The sequence below is a fragment of the Lepisma saccharinum genome, chromosome 5 (assembly GCF_977018435.1).
Source record: "Lepisma saccharinum chromosome 5, izLepSacc3.1, whole genome shotgun sequence".
NCBI lineage: Eukaryota > Metazoa > Arthropoda > Insecta > Zygentoma > Lepismatidae > Lepisma > Lepisma saccharinum.
Genome location: NC_139233.1, coordinates 20,704,676 through 20,728,453, shown reverse-complemented (window position 1 = coordinate 20,728,453; position 23,778 = coordinate 20,704,676). Strand labels below are relative to the sequence as shown.

Genomic DNA, 23,778 nt, shown 5'->3' with positions numbered 1-23,778 from the left:
TTAAGGTTTGAACTAGTTGCAAGCGGTAGGGTTTCATTTGTAAACGTTTCCGCAGAACCTGCCAGACAGTTTTCTGTGGAAGTTGAAGTTGTCTCGCTGCCCGGTAGGTGGACTTCTGTGGACTCCGCACGAAACATGTGCGCACTCGTTCCACTGTCTCTTCCCCAGTCGATTTTCGTTTACAGATGCAGCCCAAATCTCTGAAATGTTCATACCACTTACGAATGGCCTTACCCGTAGGTCGTTCTCTCCGATATTTGGTACGGAAATGTCGTTGCACACTAAGCACAGACTTGTTCACATGATAATCAAGCACACAGAAAGATCTCTGTTCTCCAGTCAATGCCATTTTCCTGCTCGCTGCTGACTCCTAGCGGTAGAAAGTGGAAACTAAACTTTGAAAGTTAACCTTTCGAAGCGCATGTCTCGCAATAACATGTTTGTTAGATTTCACAGAATAAATTTCTGTAATCGGGCCCATCATTTTGACTTACCCTGTATAGTTGATCTTGTGTCTAGAGTCAGTATTTTAGAAAGTAAAAGCAATGTTAATGCTGATGTACATAAGCATATTTCTCATTGTACCAAAAAGTTCCAACAGTTTAATTCCTGTATTGAAGGTATAGAACAAAATATCAAAAAGCTTCAAGATGATGGCAAGGATTTAACAGTCAAAGTTAATTCTAACGATAGAGATGAACGTAACGTAGCTTTTGCACATAATTCCTCTGCTCATAATTCAGCTGTTACAAATAGTAAAGGCAGAACAAAATCAATTGTTGTGGATAATATGGAATTCAATACATGTCAGAATGGAAGAACCCAGTGTGATGTTGGACTCAGTACTTCGTCTAGTGATGTATCAGATGATTCTTCTAGGACAGTTTCCGGTAAGAAGAATGTTACTAACACTCGTGCTTGTAAACATGTCCTTTGGAAACACAAGTATAATAAATCTGTAAGATCTAAGCTCTGAAGAAGCTTCCGTAAAGAAATTCCGAAGTGACGACACATAAGGTCCATTCCAAAAACGAGAGTTACGTGCTGAGAAATATAACTACACTGATGATTGCTATCAACTATTTGGTACAAATGCACATCCTACTTCTAGTTTTGTGCTTACTACGAATAATGACAATGGTAGGAATCTACATAATAATCCACATTCTCATATAGATCGAAGCTTTAATTCTCCTTGTATGTGGTGTGATTGTAACCCACAAAATGATTGTGTTAGTAATATTTACTGTGATGCAAGTGTACCATGTTCAGTTTCGAACAATCACTATGATCCTCATTCTTCTGAAAAAGGTCCGAGATTGTATGATTATGGTAACACAGGGTTAAACGGAGCAAATAATATTTGCTATAATCAACCGTATAGTTCGAGAGGAAGAAGTGATCATCCTATAACTAGAAATACATGCAATGGAGAAGGAAATGCAAGAAGTGGACGTTTAAAATTAAGAGAATTATCTAAATTGCCTAAGTTCTCGGGGAAGATAGAGCAACAATCAGCAAGAGAATATATTGAACAGCTGGATAACATATTAAAAGTTGTAGGAATGCCAACAGTAATTAAACTGCAAAGTATTCAACAATGCTTTATTGGGAGAGCTGGTTATTGGTTTCGGACTCATAAATATTGCTTTAATTCTTATGATCAGTTTGTACAAGAATTCATTAATCAGTTTGCTTCTTCGGAAGTTATCCAATGACAACTCTCCGTATTGAGGAATCGCAAATACGATCCCAGTGTACATGGAAGTTTACAGACTTTTGCTTTAAAAACTCACTCTAGTTATTGCAATTTGGTTGAAAATCTTTAAGATATAGATGTTCTGCAGTTAGTACTTAGCCAATTACCTGATAATATTGCTAATCACATTACTTGTCACGAAATTTGTTCTGTAGGTTAGATATAATAAAATTTAGTAGAAAGGGGTTTGTTGTTCTTCCTAATGAAGACAACGAACGTGAAAATATTCCAAAGGTTTTTAAGAACTCTGAACAAAATAGACGCTCGAAGACCACTAGTGTTTTTACTCAGACTCCAACTAGTAGTGAGTTAGAAGCCAATGCTGTTATCAATCAAGGTTACGAAAATCTGCAGGGAAACAATCTTCGAGGTCGATATTTCAACAATTTTAGGCATACCTCTAATAGTTATGGATTTCATGGAAATTTTACTGCACAAAACCATTATAATGGCTTAAGATCTAGAAACGGAGGACAATTCTGAAATAATTACAGGCAAAATAAGGTATGACTGAAGATGACCCGACCCCTCTCCGCTTTTCTTCATATTTGGCATACTTACTAATTGAGGCCTGCTAATGATGAATCTGAAGTTAAAATTTGTCGGAAACATCTAGAAATTGCAAAATAATTGCGAACCATTGACGCTAGCCCCACGAACCATTGATGTGTGGTTAGGTTAGTTTCGGTTAGGCAAACAGTTAAAATTTTGTGTCATGGTAGTATCAGGAATATATATATTTGCTTGTGAAACAAAAAATTTCGCGAAAATAGACTGTTTCCATTCCGAAAACTAACGCCTTATTTTTGCTTATTTTGCAATTTCTAGACGTTTCCGACAACTTTTAACTTCAGATTCGTGATTAGGAGGCCTCAATTAGTGAGTATGCCAAATATGAAGAAAATCGGAGAGGGGTCCTGTCATCTTCAGTCGTTCCCAAAATAATTATCATTCACCTACAGGACAATTTAATGATGAAAATTTGCTCAATCAATCGCGATTCTATTACAGGAATGAAAATCGCAGTGCTAATAATAATACAATGCCATATCAGTGTTTTCCTGCAAATTCAAATTCATTAAATTCTCAACCTGAAACCAGTGTTGCATGATCTTTCCCAAATCCAAAAAGAGAAGAGTGTCCTTCCCTATTCTTGCTGGTAACAAAACATGTAGGTAGCTCAAGTTTATTTTTCCGAATTGATCCAACTGTTGTGAGATTGTGTTGAAGCAGAAGTTCTCCAGTGAATGGCACAGTAGTGAACCAATTATCATAAGTAACATTTCTGCCAGAACCTGACATTGGTTCAATTAGACATTTTACAACGACAGCAGGAGTTTGGTTCACAAAAAATGCACCATCAGGCTGTTTTCCTAAATATATCTCCATTTTGGCCACATAGTATGTCCGAGTGTCTACAAGTGAAAATACCTTTATTCGGTATTTTGCAGGTTTGCTTTTCATAAACTGACGAAACGAGAACCTGCCACAAAAGCCCCACAACATTTGATCAATTGTTGTGTACTCGCTAACACTAAAATTCATTTTACAGTTTTGCACAAACAGTTCAAAAATTTCCCGTATAGGAGCAAGCTTGTCAAGCGCACATCTTGCCTGTCGGTGTCTCTTGTCATCAAAACACAACATTCTCAATAAAAATCTAAATCGTGTTTGACTCATAGCAGTACGAAAAATAGGAATTCCTGTTCCATCATCACTCCACAACTCATCAATATGCACGTGTGATGACTTCAACACGCCAGCCAAATACAAAAGTCCTAGAAGGGCTTTCATCTCAACCAAATTGGTACATTTTACATGTCTTTCACGAGAGTAATTAGCTTTTGAATATATCAATATACTTATTTGTGTAATTCATATCTTCTACAGTATTGGATCAGTAAACAAACACTGCCACGCTTTCACCAGTGTGTTGGCCTCCTTTACTTCACCTCTACATCCTGGAAGGTGAGTGCCTATGTTGTGGTGTCTTGTGCGCAATGATTGAGAAGCTCATCCCTCATCCACTTGGTACCATCCTTCCCAATGAAGTAACCTCTCTCGAGTAAAGGTATGTCATCTTCTGACGTAGCATCAACACCACATCCATCTTCATCGTGAGTGTCATGCTTTTCATTATCTATTTTTCTTCTTCCCTGTCAATATCACTTCCAATATCGCTCTCCTCACTTCCTAACTCTTGGCCTTCTTCGTCTTCTGACACCACTTTGTTCAGCATACGACGGATTCGATCTATAGCTTTTTGGATCCATCACACCGAAATTCAAACAATGCACAATGCAACAATGCCACGCTACTGCAACAAACTGAGCGTTGACTATTTGCGCAAATATTAATGGTCGCTGCGGGTCACTGTGACCCGCACACACCTTTTTCTGCCAACATAAACACAAACTAAAGATCGTCTGCAGGGGGGTAAAGGACAACAGAAGGTAGGAAGATACTACAAGCACCAATCGCTTATTGTGGACCCTAACGGAATTGTAAAGAAAGAATACTTAGGTGTGGGTCATGGGTCATTGAATGGAACTACAACAAAGTGAGATACAAAATATGTCAGTAGAGTTTCATTCACGGAGTTCATAAAGAACTGAATTCGATATTTACAGAACTGAAATAAATCGAAAATTTTCACCCGGAAGGGGTGCATATTGTGACTGGGCCAAAGATGTTCATTTATTATTTATTGTTTAATTTTGTGTTTAATATGCATTATATGTATGTTGTTATCAATTACTATTTTGTTATGTTACAAAACGTTGTTGAATTAATAAGATGTATAATTAATTATTGATAATGTGAAATTGCGATGTATAAATTTCTGTACACATTTTGAGCATAGCAACAAAAAACCAAAAGACAGTAGATCAATAAGTGATAAAAATATATGGAAATTTTATATAGTGACGTCAGAGTTTTCTTTGAATTTAGCAAACTGTAAGTAGATTTGGATAAAGGTAAATATTAGGATGTTTCGTTGAAGTGTGTGTGAAAGACTTGCTTGAAACAGTTACCAAATCCTCAATGGTAAAATTAAGGTAACAGTAGGATAAGCCGGAGACGGATTTCTTAAAATTTACAGGAGAAAAGACGAGAAAGTACTTACGGAATTGCGTTCTTGAGGACTTTCTGAAGCCAGGGAAATTGTTTTTTAGAATCGTACAACGTATTTTGCCTGTAAATAAGGTATTTTTCGTCAATCATGCATCTCCGTTGTACGATAGCTCGTAACGCCATTACCGTCGACTACGTGAATCAAATGTTCCGTGCGTTCGGTTATGTAACCCCCTCACAGTGTAGCAACCACGCGGAAGTTTGACAAGATGACGTGTGAGCGGTTTTTTTTTCCCAATGTAAGGTAAGACTCTAGTTTACGTCCTTTTCGTAAGGAATACGTGTCATATATCGTAGGAAAGCTTATTTTATAAGGAAATCAACAACGTAAATCTCAAAGCAAGCAAAACTTTCCTGAAGGATTAAATCGAGAAAAACCGATGTTGTCCGGATATGCGCAATTGAAAGTACCGAGGAATTTTGTAGATGATGAAGCACATATTTAGGGGTAAAATGAGTGCTAATGGAACCTAACCTAACAGGCCTAACCTAACCTCGTAGGCATACCTCGACCCCGTGAATGGATAGTGGGGCTATCGTGAACAGAAAGTGTAAAAAGAAAAAGGTACTTACCCGAAGAGATGCCGGGTGCCGCACCACGATCGTGCACCGCGAACGCAAAGAAGCATTCACCATGCAGATAAGGGCGTAGAGTCTACCCTCAATTTTCGCTTAAAAACCTTTTGTGAATAGTTTGTGCGGAATTTATCGGTTCATAAGTTTTGAAACACTGCACATCAGCTGACGATACTGCATATCAGCTGACGATAGACAACGTGAGTCAAAATTTGCCCGCCGAATTAGCAACGACCAATAAATGATTATAATGTTAAAAATAATGCTTTTTTCATGGAAAAAAAAGTGATTTCCAGCTTGAAAAATCTTCCGCTATGCATATGAGGTAAGTAGAAATTATTTTTATTTGAAAACAAACGAGTTTAATGTGTCTCCGGCTTATACTACTGTTACCAAAATTAAAACTTAAGTTCTCTTCAACCAATTTAATCTAGGAGTACCATGCAACCTAAACACACAGTACAGCTCTTCTACAATGATCTATTTTCTATACATTCCCTGTTTACATAATGACCTGAATCCAAATGCTGACATTTTCTTAGCAGAGGACAGTTTCCAACAATAGTCAAAATGTGTATTTCTTTCGGTAACACTTTACTATAGGTGAGACGGATTTACACGAGAAAGTACTTACGCAAATCAATTTCTGTAGTGTTGTTGAATTATTTTCCTGTAGTTTACGGTTATTACAAGCATAAGAAAACAGTTTTTCTTTGTGACGTTTCAGGAGAACACATGCTCCTTTCATCAGACATTTATTTTCATTTTGACTAAAGATACAGATATAACAATGGTTAGTAATTTTTTTAAACAAAAAGAATCTGTTATATAATGGATGTTGTCAATGTTACATTGTTGTAATATAGCAACTTAACTGTGAAAAAAGCAGTCTGTTTTATTTTTATTTCAGATTTTTTTAAAATTATGAATCCCAAATATCATCAGGTAATTCAAATTCATCATTGTTTTCACAAAGTCTCTTGATGTTTTCTGTTGAAGTTTGGAAATGTAGTTTTGATCCATTTTAATGTGAATGCATGTGGTTTTCTATGAAAATCCAATGTGCTATTGCTGCTGCCGCCATTTGCTTTCTGCACGAGAGCACAATGTTCCGTGTGCAAGATGACGTAAACCCTGCAGTCAGTGCTTCAACCCACACCATGTTTTCGCTATAAGATGATGTGTCGAGGATGCGTCGTGAAGTTGTTGCCGGGTGTGGAAGATGCCATGGAAATTGTAATTCAACACGGAATCTTGAAGAAAGAAGTGGAATGCAGGACATGGAAAGTTAAAATTAAAAGAATTCCGTGTAATTTCTTTCATCGAGAAAAACCGATGTTGTACGTATATGCTAAATTGAACGAAATGAGTGCTAATGGAACCTAACCTAACCTAGTAGGCATATCCCGTCCCCGTGATGGTTCGTGGAGCTATCGTGAATTTTTTGGGCTACCTGTGATGGTTTTTGGGGCTAACGTCAATGGTTTAATAATTACTCTTTATGTCAAAAATTGAACTTTTTTCGTTGCGTTTTTAATTTTTTTAAATTTAGGTATTTTTCGGTGAACAAGGTTGCAACACTGCATGCACACTCCAAATCGACAAAACACTTGGCACAACGGGTAAGCTATCGCCATATTGTGTGTGGAAATAAGGAAGAACAGTAAGTACTCGTTAATGTACGAAATAGACATTTTTTTCGTTACAAATTCATTATTTCACCTTAAGAAATGTTCCGCAATGCAGAATAGTACGTTAGCAATGTAAAAAAAGTGTGAAATAAATGATTTATAGGTGCCTCACCTATAGTAAAGCAGTACCTTTTTTCTTCTGGGTCTTCTTGTACTGTTTCAATTTAAAACCATCATTCAGTACTGTATCTGAAACATAAATTTAAAATACTCCTCATCTTCAAGGGACACTACAGGCAAGGGATATTGCAGGATATACCGTACTGAAATAAATAGAGCATATGAGCACCAAACAGGGATTAAGTTCGAAGGTGGGCGAGGTTCAGCATGTATCATTCTCCAACCTAATACTTGCATGGTTACATATTATTCATATAGGCTGTAGTATATGGACAGATCAGACGAAAAATATATTATCTACAATTCTAAATTGAGAAACATCCTATTAAAAAGGGGAAGATAAAATTATAAGACTAAATAATCAAAATAGCCTTACACACCTTGTAGTTTATAGTTATGTAAATTATTTTGACAAGACACTTTCAAACTGCCTCCTTTAAACCAAAATAATATATCAATATTCCAAACTTATAGCATTAAAAGCTCTCACAACATGTCCATGTGAATGTATATGTAAATATACATAGAAGCTCAGCTTCCTGCATTGTCATTTCATTAACCATATTGCATGAGAACCGTTAAGTCCAAAAAGGAACACAACAATAACAGACACCTAAATGTAACAATACACTTACTTGGTCTGTGAATGACGCCTCTATCAATAGAAAAATTGGGTTATTTCTTCATTATGAATGTAGCTATGCTACAAAATATAAGAAGAAAAAAAAACACCTGTACAGTTTGGAAATCTTTCAGTAAACAAGTTCACATGTCCTATAACAGCCATCACATACACATTCACCTCACCAAATCAACCAAAAATGCAGTGCTGCCAAATATGTCAGCCATTCCGCACCTCAGAAACAGGTCAGAGAAATTCCCTTATTGAAAGCTAGGAAAATACCCTTCTCTACTAAAACTCCCTTCTTAGAAAAGGAACCGAATGGGGTGGGATTTTTTAAAATTCGGGACGGAAAAGTTTTTTTGCAGTTCCCGACAATTTCGGGAATTTTCAGTACGAGGTTAATTTTTCTGATTTATTCCAGCCACTAAGCAAAGAACCATAAGACTACAGAGAACATCGGCAAGTCCTCTGGACAAATTGGCTGACCACTGCCCAGCAACACATCAACCATCTTCAACTCTTTCATCAACTCTTCCAAGGTCTTCGGCCAACGGCTTTCATTTGGTATTAGAAAATAAAATTGAAATTTGTGTAATAATGGATAACAGATCGTTTCACTGCACATATTAATATGTATGAAACTTCTTTCTTTTTTTGTTTCAAAATTCGGTGCCGAATTATGCAGCGTTTAGACATTTCGTGATTCATTGTGAGTGATGGTGATAAAAATTTGCTTCTGTTTATGAGTAGACGGTGTGAATGAAGATAATTTTACAGGTATTGATATTATTACATTTACCTATTTATCCACTAGCAAGTTTATAAATAATTTACTTACACAATGAAATTGGATTTTACACAACTGAAAGGAAACATTTCAAATAAACATGGTTTCGCTTCACATTCATGGGTGCTTCTGTAATTTAGTAGAATAGCTAATTGTAGTTATACCACAGAATTTTTCTGTTTTTATACATATATATTATTGTTTGTTGAGTAATAAGCATTTGATATCTAATATATTTTTTCTGCTATTTGGACTTCTATTTTAATTGTCTCCATGTCCAACCGTTACATCGCCACAAAGTTACCCTATTATACCTTTTTTTTGGCCCAAGTTCCTTTTGCTTTATTGCGATTTCATTGTGCTACGAATCGAATTTTAAAATGGTCCGATTTCGAGTTACTTCTGTTAACATATACTGCGGAGTTTTAGGAATTACTTAAGATTTTGTTCAATATATGCTTTGGTATTTAGGTTAGGCATCCCTCGATCTTCATCTCGGCCTTCCTACTGGTCTCTTACCATCAGGTTTTCCAAGAATCCTGTGAACTCTTCTTTTCTCCCCCATTTATGCCACATGGTCTGCCCACCTAAGTTTTCATGATTTAGTTATTCTAATAATATCTGAACATGAATAAACATTATGCAGTTCTAAATTATGTAACCTTCGGTACCAGTTAGATATGCCGGAGACACATTTAACTCGTTTATTTTCAAATAAAAATCATTTCTACTTACCTCATATGCATAGCGGAACATTTTTCAAGTTGGGTTCACTTTTTTTTCCATGAAAAAAGCGTTATTTTTAACATTATAATTATTTATTTGTCGTTGCTCATTCGGCAGCCAAATCTTGACTCACGTTGTTTGTCGTCAGCTGATGTGCAGTGTTTCCAAACCTATGAACCTATACATGCCGTACAAGCTATTCACAAAACGTTTTGAATCGAAAATTGTTCCACAAACCATTCACGGAAGGTTAGGTTAGGTTCAGTTAGGTTAGGAAAATTTAGAAAAATGAATTTAAAAATAATACACATAAATGTATTGCATGCTATGAAACTTATAAATGCCTCACAAGCTATTCACAAAACGTTTTTAATCGAAAATTGTTCCACAAACCATTCACGGAAGGTTAGGTGGCATGAGTTTACAATACCGGACCACTCTCCAATTTCTATAAAATTTCGCCTACTTACTAATTTCGATGTCCTGATGACGTATCTGTAGTTCATATTTGGCGGTCACTTGTTAAAACTGTACATTTACATGTACAACTTGTAAAATAACCTTGCGATTTACCATGGTGATTGTCCATACACAGCAATTCGGAACCATCTTTCTTTCGCAATTAATTACCTAATGGTCTTCCTTTACGCACAACAATCTTGTTGACGACAGACGAGGAATGCCTACGAGGTTAGGTTAGGCCTGTTAGGTTAGGTTCCATTAGCATAAATACAAAGAAAAATTAATGTTTTAGCTAAGAGAACTATACCTTATCTTGCCTGTTGATTTCTTCATGTTGGGAAAATGGCGTCTTCCGTGGAGCTATTGTTCTTATGGTAGGGTTACGTTACGTTAAGAAAACATAGTTTATTTCATTTTTTTCTCGATTTCCATACTTGACCGCCAATTATTACATGCAGATTCGTGATTAGGAGTTCACAATTAGTGAGTAGGCGAAATTTCATAGAAATTGGAGAGTGGTCCGGTATTGTAAACTCGTTCCGGTTAGGTTAGGTTAGGAAAATTTAGAAAAAGAAATTTAAACAAAAAAACAATTTCACTTTCGTACACATATAGAGCCACTTCCCATCCCGTGCAATGTGTAGCTTACATATACTAGAACATTTAGGACATTCCATTTCCTCCTTCACGATTCCATGTTCAATTAAAAAATCTCGTGGGTCTTCAATATCCGGGAACATTTTCACAACGCAACCTTGACACGTCATCCTGTCAAACTACCGCGTGGTTGCTACACTGACAGGGTGTTACATAACCGAACTCTTGGAACATTTTATTCACGTAGTCGACGGCAATGGTGGCACGAGCTATCGTGCAACAGAGATGCATGAATGATGAAAAATACCTTACTTACAGGCCAAATAAGTTGCACGATTCGAAAAAAAAACAATTTCCCCTGCTTCAGAAAGTCCACAAGAACTCAATTCCGTAAGTACTTTCTCATCTTTTCTCCTGTAAATTTCAAGAAATGTGTTTCCAGCTTATCTAATCGTTACTTAACATTCTCCACTGACCTGTCTTATCATCGTTTTAGGTCCAAATGTTTTTCTAAAGATTTTATGCACAGTATATTTCAGTCTGACACCAATGACCTTGTTCTGTGAACAAGAATGTGATATACATACTGGTATTTTCAACTATAGCTTTCGCTACATCATGTCCTTCAACAGGCAGATGGACAAGATTTTTTAAAAAAGGTAGAAGGCTAAAATAAGTGAAATGAGGCAAGTTAAAACCTAGAAGCGGTAAAAATGTCATATGCGGGAAATGGATTTCTTCAAATTTACAGAAGAAAGTACTTATGGAATTGGGTACTAATATGATATTCCCCAGACAGATTTCTTCATTTTTACAGAAGAAACTACTTACGGTAATAAGTATCTGTAGCATTGTCTAACATCTGGAAGGTGTTTTGTGTGATGTGGGAATGTTTCATAGCGGAAATTCAACCATTGACGCATAGCGCCACGAACCATTTCCGGTAAGGTTAGGTTAGGTAGGGTCACGTATAGCTTACAATAGTTAAAAATTGGTTTTGAAAAAAATATGCGTAGCCCCACACACCATTCTCGGATAGCCCCACAAACCATTTGCGGAAACGTACGTTCTTCAGTTACAAAAACACTTTTTTTTATAAAAAAAAAATTGAATTTCTTTGATCAAAAAAACGTGAATACACGTTAAAGAATGTTCCACGAAGCAGATAGGTAAGTACAAATGTCAAAAATTGACAAAACGAAGAAGATATAGGTGTCCGGGGAATATCAGATTTTTCGGAAGGTCGTGGAAGTGTTTTCTTGCATTTTTCAATGTATTTGGCCACTAAATCATGTATTTTTCTATAATAATGTCCGTCCAATGCACGAAAGCTGTTGCTTGCATTTCCATCCATGTACTTGAACCGGATGTTACGAGCATCTGATGACGTAATCCCCCGGTAAGTGTTTCCAAACACACAGTTTTTCACTGTATTGCCCAACCTAAAGCAACCTAACCTAACCTTACCGTGATGGTGCATGGCTATTGTGAATGGTTTTTGGGGCTATTCGTGGATGGTTATACGATCCAGAATGGTTTTTAGGGCTATGTGTGAGTGGTTTTTGGAGTTATGCGGGAATGGTTTTGGGGGCTATTCGTGGATGGTCATACTATCCCGAATGTTTTTTGGGGCTATGCGGGAATTTTTCTGTTAAGAAGGTTAAAACACTGCTTTGCCGTTTGAAACACAACGCTAGTCAAGATTTGCCCCCCATTTTGCGTGTTCAGGAAGCGAGAAAAGAACGAACAATAATTACTCGATATGTCTACAATAGATACTAATTTCGTTAAAAAAAAGTGAAATCCCTTGTTAAACAATGTTTTGCAATGCAGAATAGGTATTGTAAAATGTAAAAAAAAGTAGAGAATGAACAAGTTAGAGCGATTTCCCGCATATTGCAGTTTTACCCTAGAAGCTAACACCCTGCCAAAATGTTCATTCTTTTCATGTCATAGTGGCAAAAACATGTGGAAATGTTGACATGTGATGTGAGTAATGCTCTATCAAGTATGTGATATTTTTATCATAATTTTCTTTCTTTTTATTTCAGATCTCTGAAGATGGAGGATTGAATTGAATTCATAAGGAAAGTGTGTTTGATCTTGTTTCTGTTTTGCCCAGTACTTCTTCAGCAAACATCATGGCTAAAGAAAACACAAGGGTAAATACCCAAATGGCACCTTTCATACTTGTGAAAGAAGAACCAGCTGATGAATCTTATGATACAGAAGTGTATACAGTAATCACGGACTATGAATATCCAGCAATTGTTAAGACAGAGCCCTTGGATTATGAAGAAAGAAATAGTGCAATTGATGATAATCTACTGGATGTTGTTGACTATGTTTCTGTTGAAGTAGATGAATCTGCAGTAATTATTACTGGCAATGTTGAGGCAAGTAACAACAACAATAATAAGAACACAAATGCGCAACCAAATGATGTACCTATTACCGAAACGTGTACAATTGACGATCTGCCACCAGCTTTAAAAGAGTGTGTTTCTGCGATGGAAAATGATAGTGTTGTGCAAGACAATCAGTTTGTGGAATTAATTGTTGATGGTGATAACAGCAGTGAAGATATCCTTACAAGGTAAGTTTCCTCTTTTGTTATTTTACTAGAGGTAGTTATTTCATTCTTGTAGACTCAATTAGTATGCTCAATTTTCTAACAGAATGAACATATTCATATCTGATTATTTTTTCATAATATAAAAGAAGTGGAATACAGGATAATTATGATTTATTGTTCAAAAGTCCGTAATATATTATGAACTGGAATTTAAGAAACAGAGGAAAGACAGTGCATTTAACCTGAGCCAATACACATTCAAAGTTTGGGTACGAAGAAGTAGATATGTATGGTAAAAAGCAGGGAAATTCAACCTATCTTGGAATTGAAACCATGGTACATCCAATGGCTAACGAAATAATAGAGGAATTGTCCATCACCATTTTCATTCAGTCACAGTGATGATAATGAATGGAAATAAAAACATAAAGAAGCAGAGGACAATATCTGCTTAGTATCAACAGAATTCTATACCTTAAAACAACATTGGATGTAAAATAAAACAGCTGAAAATAATGATGGGCAGTTTGCCTACTGTTATCTTTACCATTGACCTTCATCCAAGGATGAAGGAAAATTGGAAGGAATGGTGTAAAATTGATTCAAAATGCCAGATTTTATAAGATCAAAGCTAATTTAAATAAAATCAAATATTACTAAATTGCATCTGCTCAGGACATACAATTGCAGTTTTACAAAATTATTCAATGTACGAATTGTATGTGTGGCAATGTGGAAGATATGCATCATGCTATTTTTAGTTTAATAGGTGTATTCAGGAAAGATGCATTCTATAAAATACTTATATAACTTAATATATATATATATATAACTTAACCTTATAGTGGGATACACATACTTCACTGGCATAGTAATTACTTACTGTATTAATGGGGAACCATTTTTCATATACTCCCTTATGCATGCATCTCTCTTTGCAAGGGACATTTGTTTATCACGTGCTGTAAGATGCAAATGGGTTTCGCATCCCTAATGCTATTAGCATTTTAATTCTTTTTCTTCACACTTATGGCTAATTGCGATGAGGATTAGAAGAAATTCATTAATGGAATACTCCCAAAGAAATGGTCAGGTTGGATTTCAATTATTCTGATAAATAATTCAGATTATATTAATTTTGATCCTTGTGTGCAGAAAATTAGGTCTCTTGTATACCCAAGTTGGAGTCAAAATTTGCAACGAAGTTGTCATCTTTGAACCTGCATATGCATTAGTCACCATATTGTGCCTAAATAATGAAGACTAGTTGTGAACCGTTGAACACTTGTAGAAATGGTAATCAGAAGATGCAGGACATACTGAGCCAGAGCCCTGGTTTCACTTCATTCAACATATCGCAGTTTGATTTGCTTTATTTTACTTCGTTTTTTGTGCCACTTTTGGATAATTTGCGAAGATGTGGATGAATGATGATATGATAAAACTGATGAATTGACACTCACAAACATCTATGCCCAGGCCAGGATTCGAACCAAGGACCCCTGGCATCTTAGCGCAATGTGCTAACCACTCCACCACAGGGGCCGTCATATCACAGTTTGAAACACAACAGTTAATTGTATCTGTATGACTGAATGAGACAATAGACAGGTATCTCAGGCGAAATTGGTAAAGTATGCCAGAGACCTGGGTTCAATTCCTAGTCAAGCCAACATTAACTAACTCACACACTCTCGAGCCTTCTTTAAACTGAAGGTTTATAGCTGTAGCAACACAAGCCTTCCATCTGTTCCTATCCTGGGCAAGATCAATCCAACCATTTCCACCCTTACAGATTTCCTTTTGGTCCATCTCAATGTTATCCCTCCATCCTCGCCTTGGTCTTCCTACAGGTTTCCCAACAAGAATCCTGTAAACTCTTCTTTCCTCTCCCCTTTGTGCCACATGGCTTGCCCACCTAAGTCTTCTTGATTTAATTATATTCTAATAATAATTAAATCAATAAGACCTAAGTGGGCAGGCCATGTTTTTTGCTTAAATTTCTACATAGTATGGCTGAACAAAAGAAATATGTACCGATTGGGTGAAGCTCATGCAAAAGGAAGTGTAATCTGTAAACAAACTTAAATTTCTCCTGATTTAAAAATTCAATAATTTGTATAGACAAAAATATCATAAATTTTGTGTACAATAATATGCAAAATACTAACCATGTTAAACCGTAAATAGTGTCATTATTATTAAGCTGCAATAAAACATGGCAGCATTGAAAATTATCATTAAAAGAACACCAAAATTCAGCTACAAAGACTATAAAAATATTTTAAGTTACAATTATATAGTACATCCAGAATGTTTTATTTTCACTGGAAGAAAAGTTATTGAAATTATTCTAGTTTCATTACATGGCTGTTTAGCCTACTAGAAAAGGCCTTTCTATATAAAAAAAATATCTATATCTATATGTATGGTGCCAAAAAACATACAAGTAATTTTAAATGTTTTTTTAAAAAAAAATAAGAAATGGATTTAAATAAAATAAATAATTAAAAATGATTTTTTAAAATAAAAATCATGATTTTTATCCACACTGCTTCAAATATTCACCGCCTGGTGGTGCTAATGTCAATGTGAAAACTGGATTCGGGCCACTAATATTTCTATAAAAGCTCATTGATGCTATAGCTTAAGATCTGTGCACAAAATGCACAGTGGAGCTCAAATTCCGCCATGAGGATTCGAACAAGTGTCCTCGGATTAGCAGCCAGGTTACATTGGTAATTAGCATCCCAAGTTTCAAGCACGGGCTTATAACCCTAGAACACTTGTTTGAATCACATCACTACAAAAGCTACAACTCCTACATTCCAGCATGAGGAGTCGATGTAATCTAATACAGATCTAAAATTGGGTCACAATAATTGTAGGTTGCTTGGTATCTGTACATTGATAAATTATCCTCTGTACAGTATTTTTTTGGACATTACATGACTATTAGTTATATTTTTCAGTGGTTTTACAGTCGTGAAAAAAAATACTTCCCCCATAACACTACTGGCATTAAGGCTGTATGGGGGAAATATTTTTTCCCATGACTGTACACTGTTAAAAGAGTTTTACTGTGAACATTCATGATTTTTTTTTTCAGATTGCAAGATGATGATTCAATAGTAATGAGAATTATTGAAAATTATGCAGAATCTAATAATCAGGAATTACTGGAAAACAATGCAGATGATGGGATATTTTCCTGTCATATTTGCAACTTCTCTTTTCTGAAGAATGAAGATTATTTGACTCACATGGAAAGCCATGTTGCTGCTAAAATTTTTACTTGCGAGCAGTGTGGGGAATCCTTTCCTTACCTGCGTGATTTGGAAGTCCACATGGAGAGTCACACCAATGATGAATCCTACATGTGCGAAACGTGTGGCATGTTCTTCAAGAACAAAATTGCTTTGAACGAACACTTGGAGACGCACAAGGAAATGCCTTCTTGCATTCACTGCGGGCTGCAGTTTAAGAAATTGAAGACCCTCAAGCAGCATCTTAAGAGTCACAGGGAGTGGGTCACTTGCGATTTTTGTAACAAGTCGTTCTCATCGAGAGGAAACCTCAACAAGCACTTCAGAATACACACTGGGCACAAACCTTATAAATGCAACGAGTGCCCAGCTGCATTTTTTCAAAAGGATGACCTTATTAAGCATTCCAGGGTTCACAGTGGAGAGAGACCGTACGTTTGTGAGCATTGTGGGAGATCATTCTCGTGGAAAAATGCTTTCACCGAACACCTTAGAACGCATTCCGATAAAAAGAATTTTGAATGTAAACTATGCGGTAAAGCATATTTTCTCAAAGACAGTTACCTGAAACATATGAAGCTGCATACTGGAATCAGGCCATACTTGTGTCAAATATGCGGCAGATCATTCTTTCAGAGGACAGAGCTGATAAAACATGCCGTTGTACATAACGGTCGTAAACCGTATTCCTGCACGGAATGTGGTAAGCGGTTCGCGTGGAAAAATGCACTTAATGCACACTTAAAGATGCACAAAGATAAACAAGCATTCACGTGCAAAGATTGCGGGAAAGTTCTATCGACTAGGAGTGGATACATGTATCATGTGAAAACTCACAAAGGCGAGAGGGATTATATTTGTGAATTGTGCGGCAAGTCATTTTTAACGCAGGGGACCTTCGCGACTCATGCAAAGATTCACATGTTTGGTAAGCCAACTTGCAATACCTGTGGGAAATCCTTCTCGTGCCAGAGCTCTCTCGATGCACACAAGGCATTGCACGATGGGGAGAGACCCTTTCCTTGCAACGTTTGCGGTAAGTCGTTCTTGAGGAAGGATGCCCTGCGTTTCCATGAGAGGACCATACATGGCGAGCAGAAACCGTATGTTTGCAATCACTGCGGTAAATCTTTCACGTGCAAACAATATTATCTTAATCACTCCATAGTTCACAAGGAGGACAAACCGTTCGTTTGTACCGTGTGCGGGAAGGCATTCCGGAGGAAATATGCCCTGTCTATACATTCCAAGTTGCACGAGGGTAACGAGTCTTTCTATTGTACTCAGTGTGGTAAATCATATCCAACTAGAAATGCTCTCATTAATCATATAAACAACACCCACATTGAAGGTAAACCATTCCCATGTGACCAATGCGGAAAGTCCTTCCTGAGAAAGGAGGCCCTTCTCTGGCATTCAAGAATTCATAGCGTTACAAAAAGTTTCACCTGCGATATGTGTGGAAAATCATTTACCTCTGGAAGTGATCTTGTTGGCCATTGTCAAGGTGAGCATCCAGATGTTGAGAATCCATACCCCTGTGGTATTTGTGGAAGATCATTTTCAAAAGAGCACTATGTTGTAAATCATCAAAAATTACATGAACGCTATGGTGAAGTTCTGGGATAAGTCTAGAAGATTTAAGAGACCCTTAAAGCAAAATAACCAAGCCATGTGTCAGAACAATGAAACAATCAACGAGTGTGTTTTGTAGTGCTTTTCTTTTCCTATATAAACTATTTATGTACTAGTAATATTAATTTATCTTTGTGATCTTTGTTTGTAAATGATGAAATGCTGTATGAAGTTTATTTGAAAAATGAATAATGTTAATTATATATTGCCTTGTGTTCTATTCTGAATTTCTTTTCCCGTAAATACAACGTTAATATCTTGAAAATTATTGACAAATAAATGTATTGATGATTTGCACGTGACCAATTTTTATCAATTTTACTTTTATGTGATATGAGACATTGACGGAGTCTGTCCACATTGTAATTGTCAGACATGATTAGATATTGCATTAGCTATATAATAACCTAAGGTACAATTGTCAGACATGATTGGATATTACATTAGCTATATAATAACCTATGGTACACAGTGGATGAGCGGTAATTGTGGCTCAAACAGTGATCAAATCTGGGTCCTTGGCATTCCATCCAATTTTGTACCTCTGCCCTCTTCAGAATTCCCACAATATTTTTTCCCCATCCATTGCAGATGTACTACACAGAATGCTAAAGAACTGGGTTTGATTCCTGGCCAAGCCAAAATTTCCACTCTTTTTTTCAGTGGGTTATAATGTTTGGAGTTGTTGGTAATCATGTCAGTGTCACACAGTACTTCAGTACATCCTCAGATTGTGAAGGCAGCAAGAGGAGTTTCACACATGCAGCATATGTAGCCCTGACAGTGAATGTGAGTATATAACAAAAGTTATTTCAAATTGATACAACACTTTACAGACACACTAGTATAAAGTTGCATTACCTGCATATTACAATAGTGTCTTATAATGAATCCGTTCTCCATATGATTTTGAAGTGTATTCAGTGATATGAACTAGGGATGGCCAAGCGGATCCGGATCCGAAAGTTCCAGATCGGGATCCGAGAATTTCATATCTAAATCCCATTATAATGTTACCACACCTTTAAAAGGTATTATGATCTTCGATTACAAAGAAATTTTTCGTTAGTCCTACAAGAATTTTTTTCAAGTGTTGTTCCTAAAATACTTTGCTACGCATCGGCTAACACACTCGTGCACAAATGTCAGAGGTGATTTTGTAAATACCATTGAAAGGAATTCAAATGTATTGGAAATGAAAACACACATAAATGTGAGACATTCCATTTCAGGATGAAACCTTTAACACATATAACAAGATAGAAATGTTATACAAAAATTATACAATTGTTCTACAGTTACAGTTTTACAAATTAAAATAAAACATTATAATATATGCAGTGTTAAATAATTACAAAGTGTAAGACTAACAAGGGAGGTTATCTAAGTGTCCCCCTCTGATTTCCATGAAACTTGGCAGTATAGTGGGGCCCAAAGGAAGAATTACGTGTTTTTTTTTTTGTTTCAGCTAAAAAACTGTTTTAGGGTGCAAAACCCCCTCAAATGTCAAGATGAGGACAAATTGAAGTGAGGATCTGACCCCTGTGTCCCTCCGATTTCCATGAAACTTGGCAGGTGTATAGTGGGGCCCAATGGAAGAAATACGTGTTTTTTTTTCTTTCAGCTAAAAAACTGTTTTAGGGTGCAAAACCCCCTCAAATGTCAAGATGAGGACAAATTGAAGTGAGGATCTGACCCCTGTGTCCCTCCGATTTCCATGAAACTTGGCAGGTGTATAGTGGGGCCCAATGGAAGAAATAAGTGTTTTTTGTTTCAGCAGAAAAAACGGTTTTAGGGGGCAAAACCCGCCTCAAATGTCAAGATGAGGACAAATTGACGTGGGGATCATCTGACCCCTGTGTCCCCCTCTGATTCCCATGAAATTTGACAGGTGTATAGAGAGGCCCTATGCCCCCTGTTTCTTCCTATGCCATATTTACGTGGTTTTGGGGTCAGATCCCCACTTCAATTTCTCCTCATCTTGACATTTGAGGGAGGGGCCTCTATACACCTGCCAAGTTTCATGGAAATCGGAGGGGAAGACTTAGACCTCCCTTGTAAGTGTATTAATTAATTACAAATCGCGCACGCGTGCACACACTATATATCTATGTGTATCTATATTATATATATTATATATATATATGTATATTAGCAGGTAACAATATGTTATAAGCACATTCTTACTTTCCAAAGAAACGCATGTGGGATGGCAAAACGGATCCGGATCCGGTACTTTCAGATCCGGATCCGGATCCGAAAGTTCTGTATCTGGATCTGAAAATTCCGGATCCGAAAAATTTTAGGATCCGGAACCAAACGGATCCGCCAGTATCCGGATCTGGCCATCCCTAATATGAACTAGTCAAATAAATTACGGAAACTTCACAACAATTTACATTAAGCTACCATATTTACGTAACATTACATTGAAATTTCTTTGGTTAAAATACTTATTATGAGATTTACTTCAAAGGCCATGAAGCAATAATTACAATTCATAATTTATATATCATTAGAATTCATTACATTACCACATTTATTTACTGCAGTGCTTCACACAGCACAGTCTATTTGATACAGCCAACGTATGTGGCTGCTTACTACAATATAGTATTTGTGTCTGTTGTGAAAATAAAAGATGAAATTCACAGTAGGGAATATATACATGGACTATTTACATAAAATAACAATAATCAGTAGACTCTTCATTCAATAAATAAAATGTTCCCCTCAGTCATTTATATAGTTGTATTGGTCGAATAAAAAGCTGCCTTGAAATTAAACTATTGCTATTTCTCTTCTTTTTCCTACTTCAGTTGGCCAGTGTGTTCCTCAATTCTGATTGGTAGTTCCATGGTATCAAGGATGAATTTAAAGACTGTTTCTAATTCTGTTGGGAACTGAGAAAACTCTCACATGAGGATGTGAGAATGCACCTACGTACTATGTGAGACTGGCATTGGGACGGGTTTCATGAAAGGAAGTGGAGCATATAAATGTGCAAGAAAACTCTCACTATCTCTATTCTGTTTGTCTTACTTCACATCAAGATTTGCAGACACTGAGGATGAGCAATGAACTGATAGAAGGATGTGTCATGCTCTGAGAGGACTCATGACTATATCTTTCTCTTGAAAATACTGGAAGTCAGTGGTGGCGATTGGGTCCCAAAACTGGGGGGCAAGGTGCCAAAACTGGGGGGGAGGGGGCAAAAGTGGTGAAAACTGGGGTGGGGGAACTGTCCCCCCCCAATCGCCAAACAGATCTTTAGAAATACCAAATATCATCTTATCAGGGTAAGCAAACTGAACAACCTGTTGATGACTCATACTTGGACAAAACTACTTCAACCCACCCACCACCCAGTTTTCCCCACCTAAAAATCCGTAGGAGTCAATCAGAACTCATTTGCTTTATTGTGTGTGTGTCAAAGGAAATGGGTAGTTAGTTAAGTTATCTGTTGAGATGGTTTACCAAAATGCCAAAGCACAAGGCGGATAGAAGTGTATCAATTAAAAATGGATTGCTGCAGAAGCAGGCCCCTAGCTAGAATTGATCTCCACGGTGGGCTTTGTAAACCAAGCCCATTTTTTAAAAACATTAACAGTGTTAAATTAAGTTAAATTATGTGTGGTTGTGTGGAGAGGGGTCATTAAGTTATAACAAAAAAATATAAATATACAAATACTACATTTTTCTACATCTTTTAAAACATCTCTTCAAGTGTCAATTGATTGCTATTGAAATCATCTCTTACATGCACCATACTACTTTATGTGGTTCAGATATTTATATCACACGAAAAAAATGCACAATATTCAATCAGTGCCTATAGTACCTTCGACCCCCAGCCGAAGCAATGCAACCCCCCTTCGTTCCCAAAACTTGGGAGCAGTTGACCTTGGATGCAGATGCGAAGGAAATTTGCATGATAACAGTCACAGATTTCTTTTAAACAGAGATCGCAACAGCGACAGAGAAGGTACAGATAAAGAAGCTTACTTATGAAAGAACTTACAAAGTCTAGATAATCTTCTAAATACTTGCAGCTACTTAGACTCATAGACAAGATGAATGAATGTAATAGCTGTTGTTCATGTTCTGTGGATTTATCCTTAAAGTTGTGCTGTCTACATTTTCACTCTCTTCACTGCAACGAATTATACAAAATAGTTTTCCTAATGTCAAGGGGGCTGATGGAAGTTCAGGGGGAATCAGCCCCCCCCCCCCCCCATTCCCGGCCCCTGCCTGGTTATGGGCCTGTGCAGAAGCCTGTTTTACCACTGACAGGTAAATTTGAATCTTGGTATTTTGAGATGCTTTTCTCAACATTTGACTAATCACAACTATGAGGATGGGTGATGATGAAATGGATGAAGGGACACCCACAAAGAACATCCATGCCTATGCCGGGATTCGAATCTGAAATCCCAGGCATCAGTGGAGGCGAACAGGTGGCATGGGGGCGGTTGCCCCCACTTTTTGCAACTTTTGGCGCTGCACTATGACCCCCTAATGCTAAGCTTTGTCTACCGAGAGAAGCAAACTTTCATTGCACCCCCTCCCCTTCTCAGTTTTAGCACCCAATCGCTGCTACTACCTGGCATCATAGCTGTTTTGTACTAACCACTCATCACTGAGATTGGCACCACTGATGGAACAGTAATTTTCTGTCAAGCTTGTTTAAAGTAGATAGGTTAACTGTTAAATTGCTTTACAAATATCTTATTTGTTTCCCACATGGAAAATACTACGTGTACATATATTGTTTTACATAATGGGCTTGTTCAAAACTCTCAGCTGTTGACATAATTTGCGACTCGTTTGATATCCGATGGAGGCACATAGTGGTTCAGATCTCACTTTAAACTGTAGGTCCAGTCCTGATTACCCTTTCTGTGCATAAAGTGGACTTAAAACAACTCAACTCAGGTCAGTAAATGGTGAACAATGCACACTGTGATGAGCCAAGATCTTACATGAACTACATGAACTCAGTTCGGAATACAATAATGCTAAATTATGTGAAAAATTTAGTTTAGTGGCCTTGTGTTGCATGTAGAGAATTACACTAAGTAGAGCTTGAAGTGGAATATGTTAGCATTAGGGGGATGTTTGGACGAGCCTTGGGGTTAGCTGGGAGGATGCTCCAATAGTTTAACATGGTGACAATGAGAGAGCTGTGGGGATGCAATACTCCTGCACCCCCCTTACTTCGAAAACTGACACTATGTCAAACACTAAGTCATATGCTTGTGCTAAAATATGCAAGTGCTTTAAACTGTTTGATTTGTTGTTTTAAATCCACTTCATAAACAGAAGAATTATCGGGGCTGGACCTATAGTTTAAAATGGGATCTGAACCACTGTGCCATGTGCCTCCAGCGGGTATCGAACTCTTGATTACAAGGCACAAGTGCTTAAAATTAACCAGGTTGTGTTATACTAGCTTTCCTGCAACTGAGAATTTGATTTCAACTATTGTCAATTGTTTCTGAAACATTTGTGCGCAATTAGTACAATGCTAACACATCATTTCTTCAGAGAAATTTTAATTGGAACATCGTTGAATTTTTTTTTTTTTGTTAAAATTGTGCAAATTGTTTTCCACCAATTATGAACGCAACAGTCATTAGCAAAACTTCTTTTTGTGAGAATGACTTTAACTCAATTTCAATCAAAATAATATTAATAGTTTGTGAATTGTTAGCATTATAATTTATACATAAAAGCATGCTAACAGAGTATAACTGTAAACTCCAAAAATAAAATTGAAATAAGTTCATGTTCAATGCCTATTTTAATGCCCTTTTTCATTTAG

At 36.8% G+C, this 23,778-nt stretch overlaps 2 protein-coding genes across 8 annotated transcripts in view; one reads left to right on the top strand and one right to left on the bottom strand.

Annotated features, from left to right (window-relative positions):
• Positions 1 to 8,087, bottom strand: part of elgi (E3 ubiquitin-protein ligase NRDP1 elgi) — a 37,448-nt gene extending 29,361 nt beyond the window's left edge. For 4 of the 5 annotated variants that reach the window (XM_083122268.1, XM_083122267.1, XM_083122270.1 and 1 more), the window contains exon 1: positions 7,917 to 8,087. The gene's annotated coding sequence lies outside the window, so the exon portion shown is untranslated. Of the gene's footprint in view, positions 1 to 7,771; positions 7,791 to 7,916 lie in introns of those variants that run through there. The other variant, XM_083122269.1, reaches the window with a different exon arrangement.
• Positions 8,088 to 8,374: 287 nt separating this feature from the next.
• LOC145987703 (uncharacterized) lies at positions 8,375 to 18,157 on the top strand. 3 transcript variants are annotated; one of them, XM_083122264.1, is made up of 3 exons: positions 8,375 to 8,683; positions 12,530 to 13,074; positions 16,163 to 18,157. In XM_083122264.1, the coding sequence occupies exons 2-3, from the start codon at positions 12,620 to 12,622 to the stop codon at positions 17,946 to 17,948; spliced, it is 2,241 nt and encodes a 746-aa protein (XP_082978390.1). In that variant the 5' UTR covers positions 8,375 to 8,683; positions 12,530 to 12,619; the 3' UTR covers positions 17,949 to 18,157. The 3 variants fall into 3 exon arrangements, with proteins under 3 accessions (XP_082978390.1, XP_082978391.1, XP_082978392.1); XM_083122265.1 differs by lacking the exon at positions 8,375 to 8,683 and adding an exon at positions 8,754 to 8,816; XM_083122266.1 differs by lacking the exon at positions 8,375 to 8,683 and adding an exon at positions 8,791 to 8,824.
• Positions 18,158 to 23,778: the final 5,621 nt, after the last annotated feature.

What these genes read in the sequence shown, in the direction of transcription:
- LOC145987703 (XM_083122264.1), top strand. Translation starts at nt 12,620, where the DNA reads ATGGCTAAAGAAAACACAAGGGTAAATACCCAAATGGCACCTTTCATA. An exon ending in AGTGAAGATATCCTTACAAG is followed by an intron (nt 13,075 to 16,162) that starts GTAAGTTTCCTC and finishes TTTTTTTTTCAG; the next exon opens with ATTGCAAGATGATGATTCAA.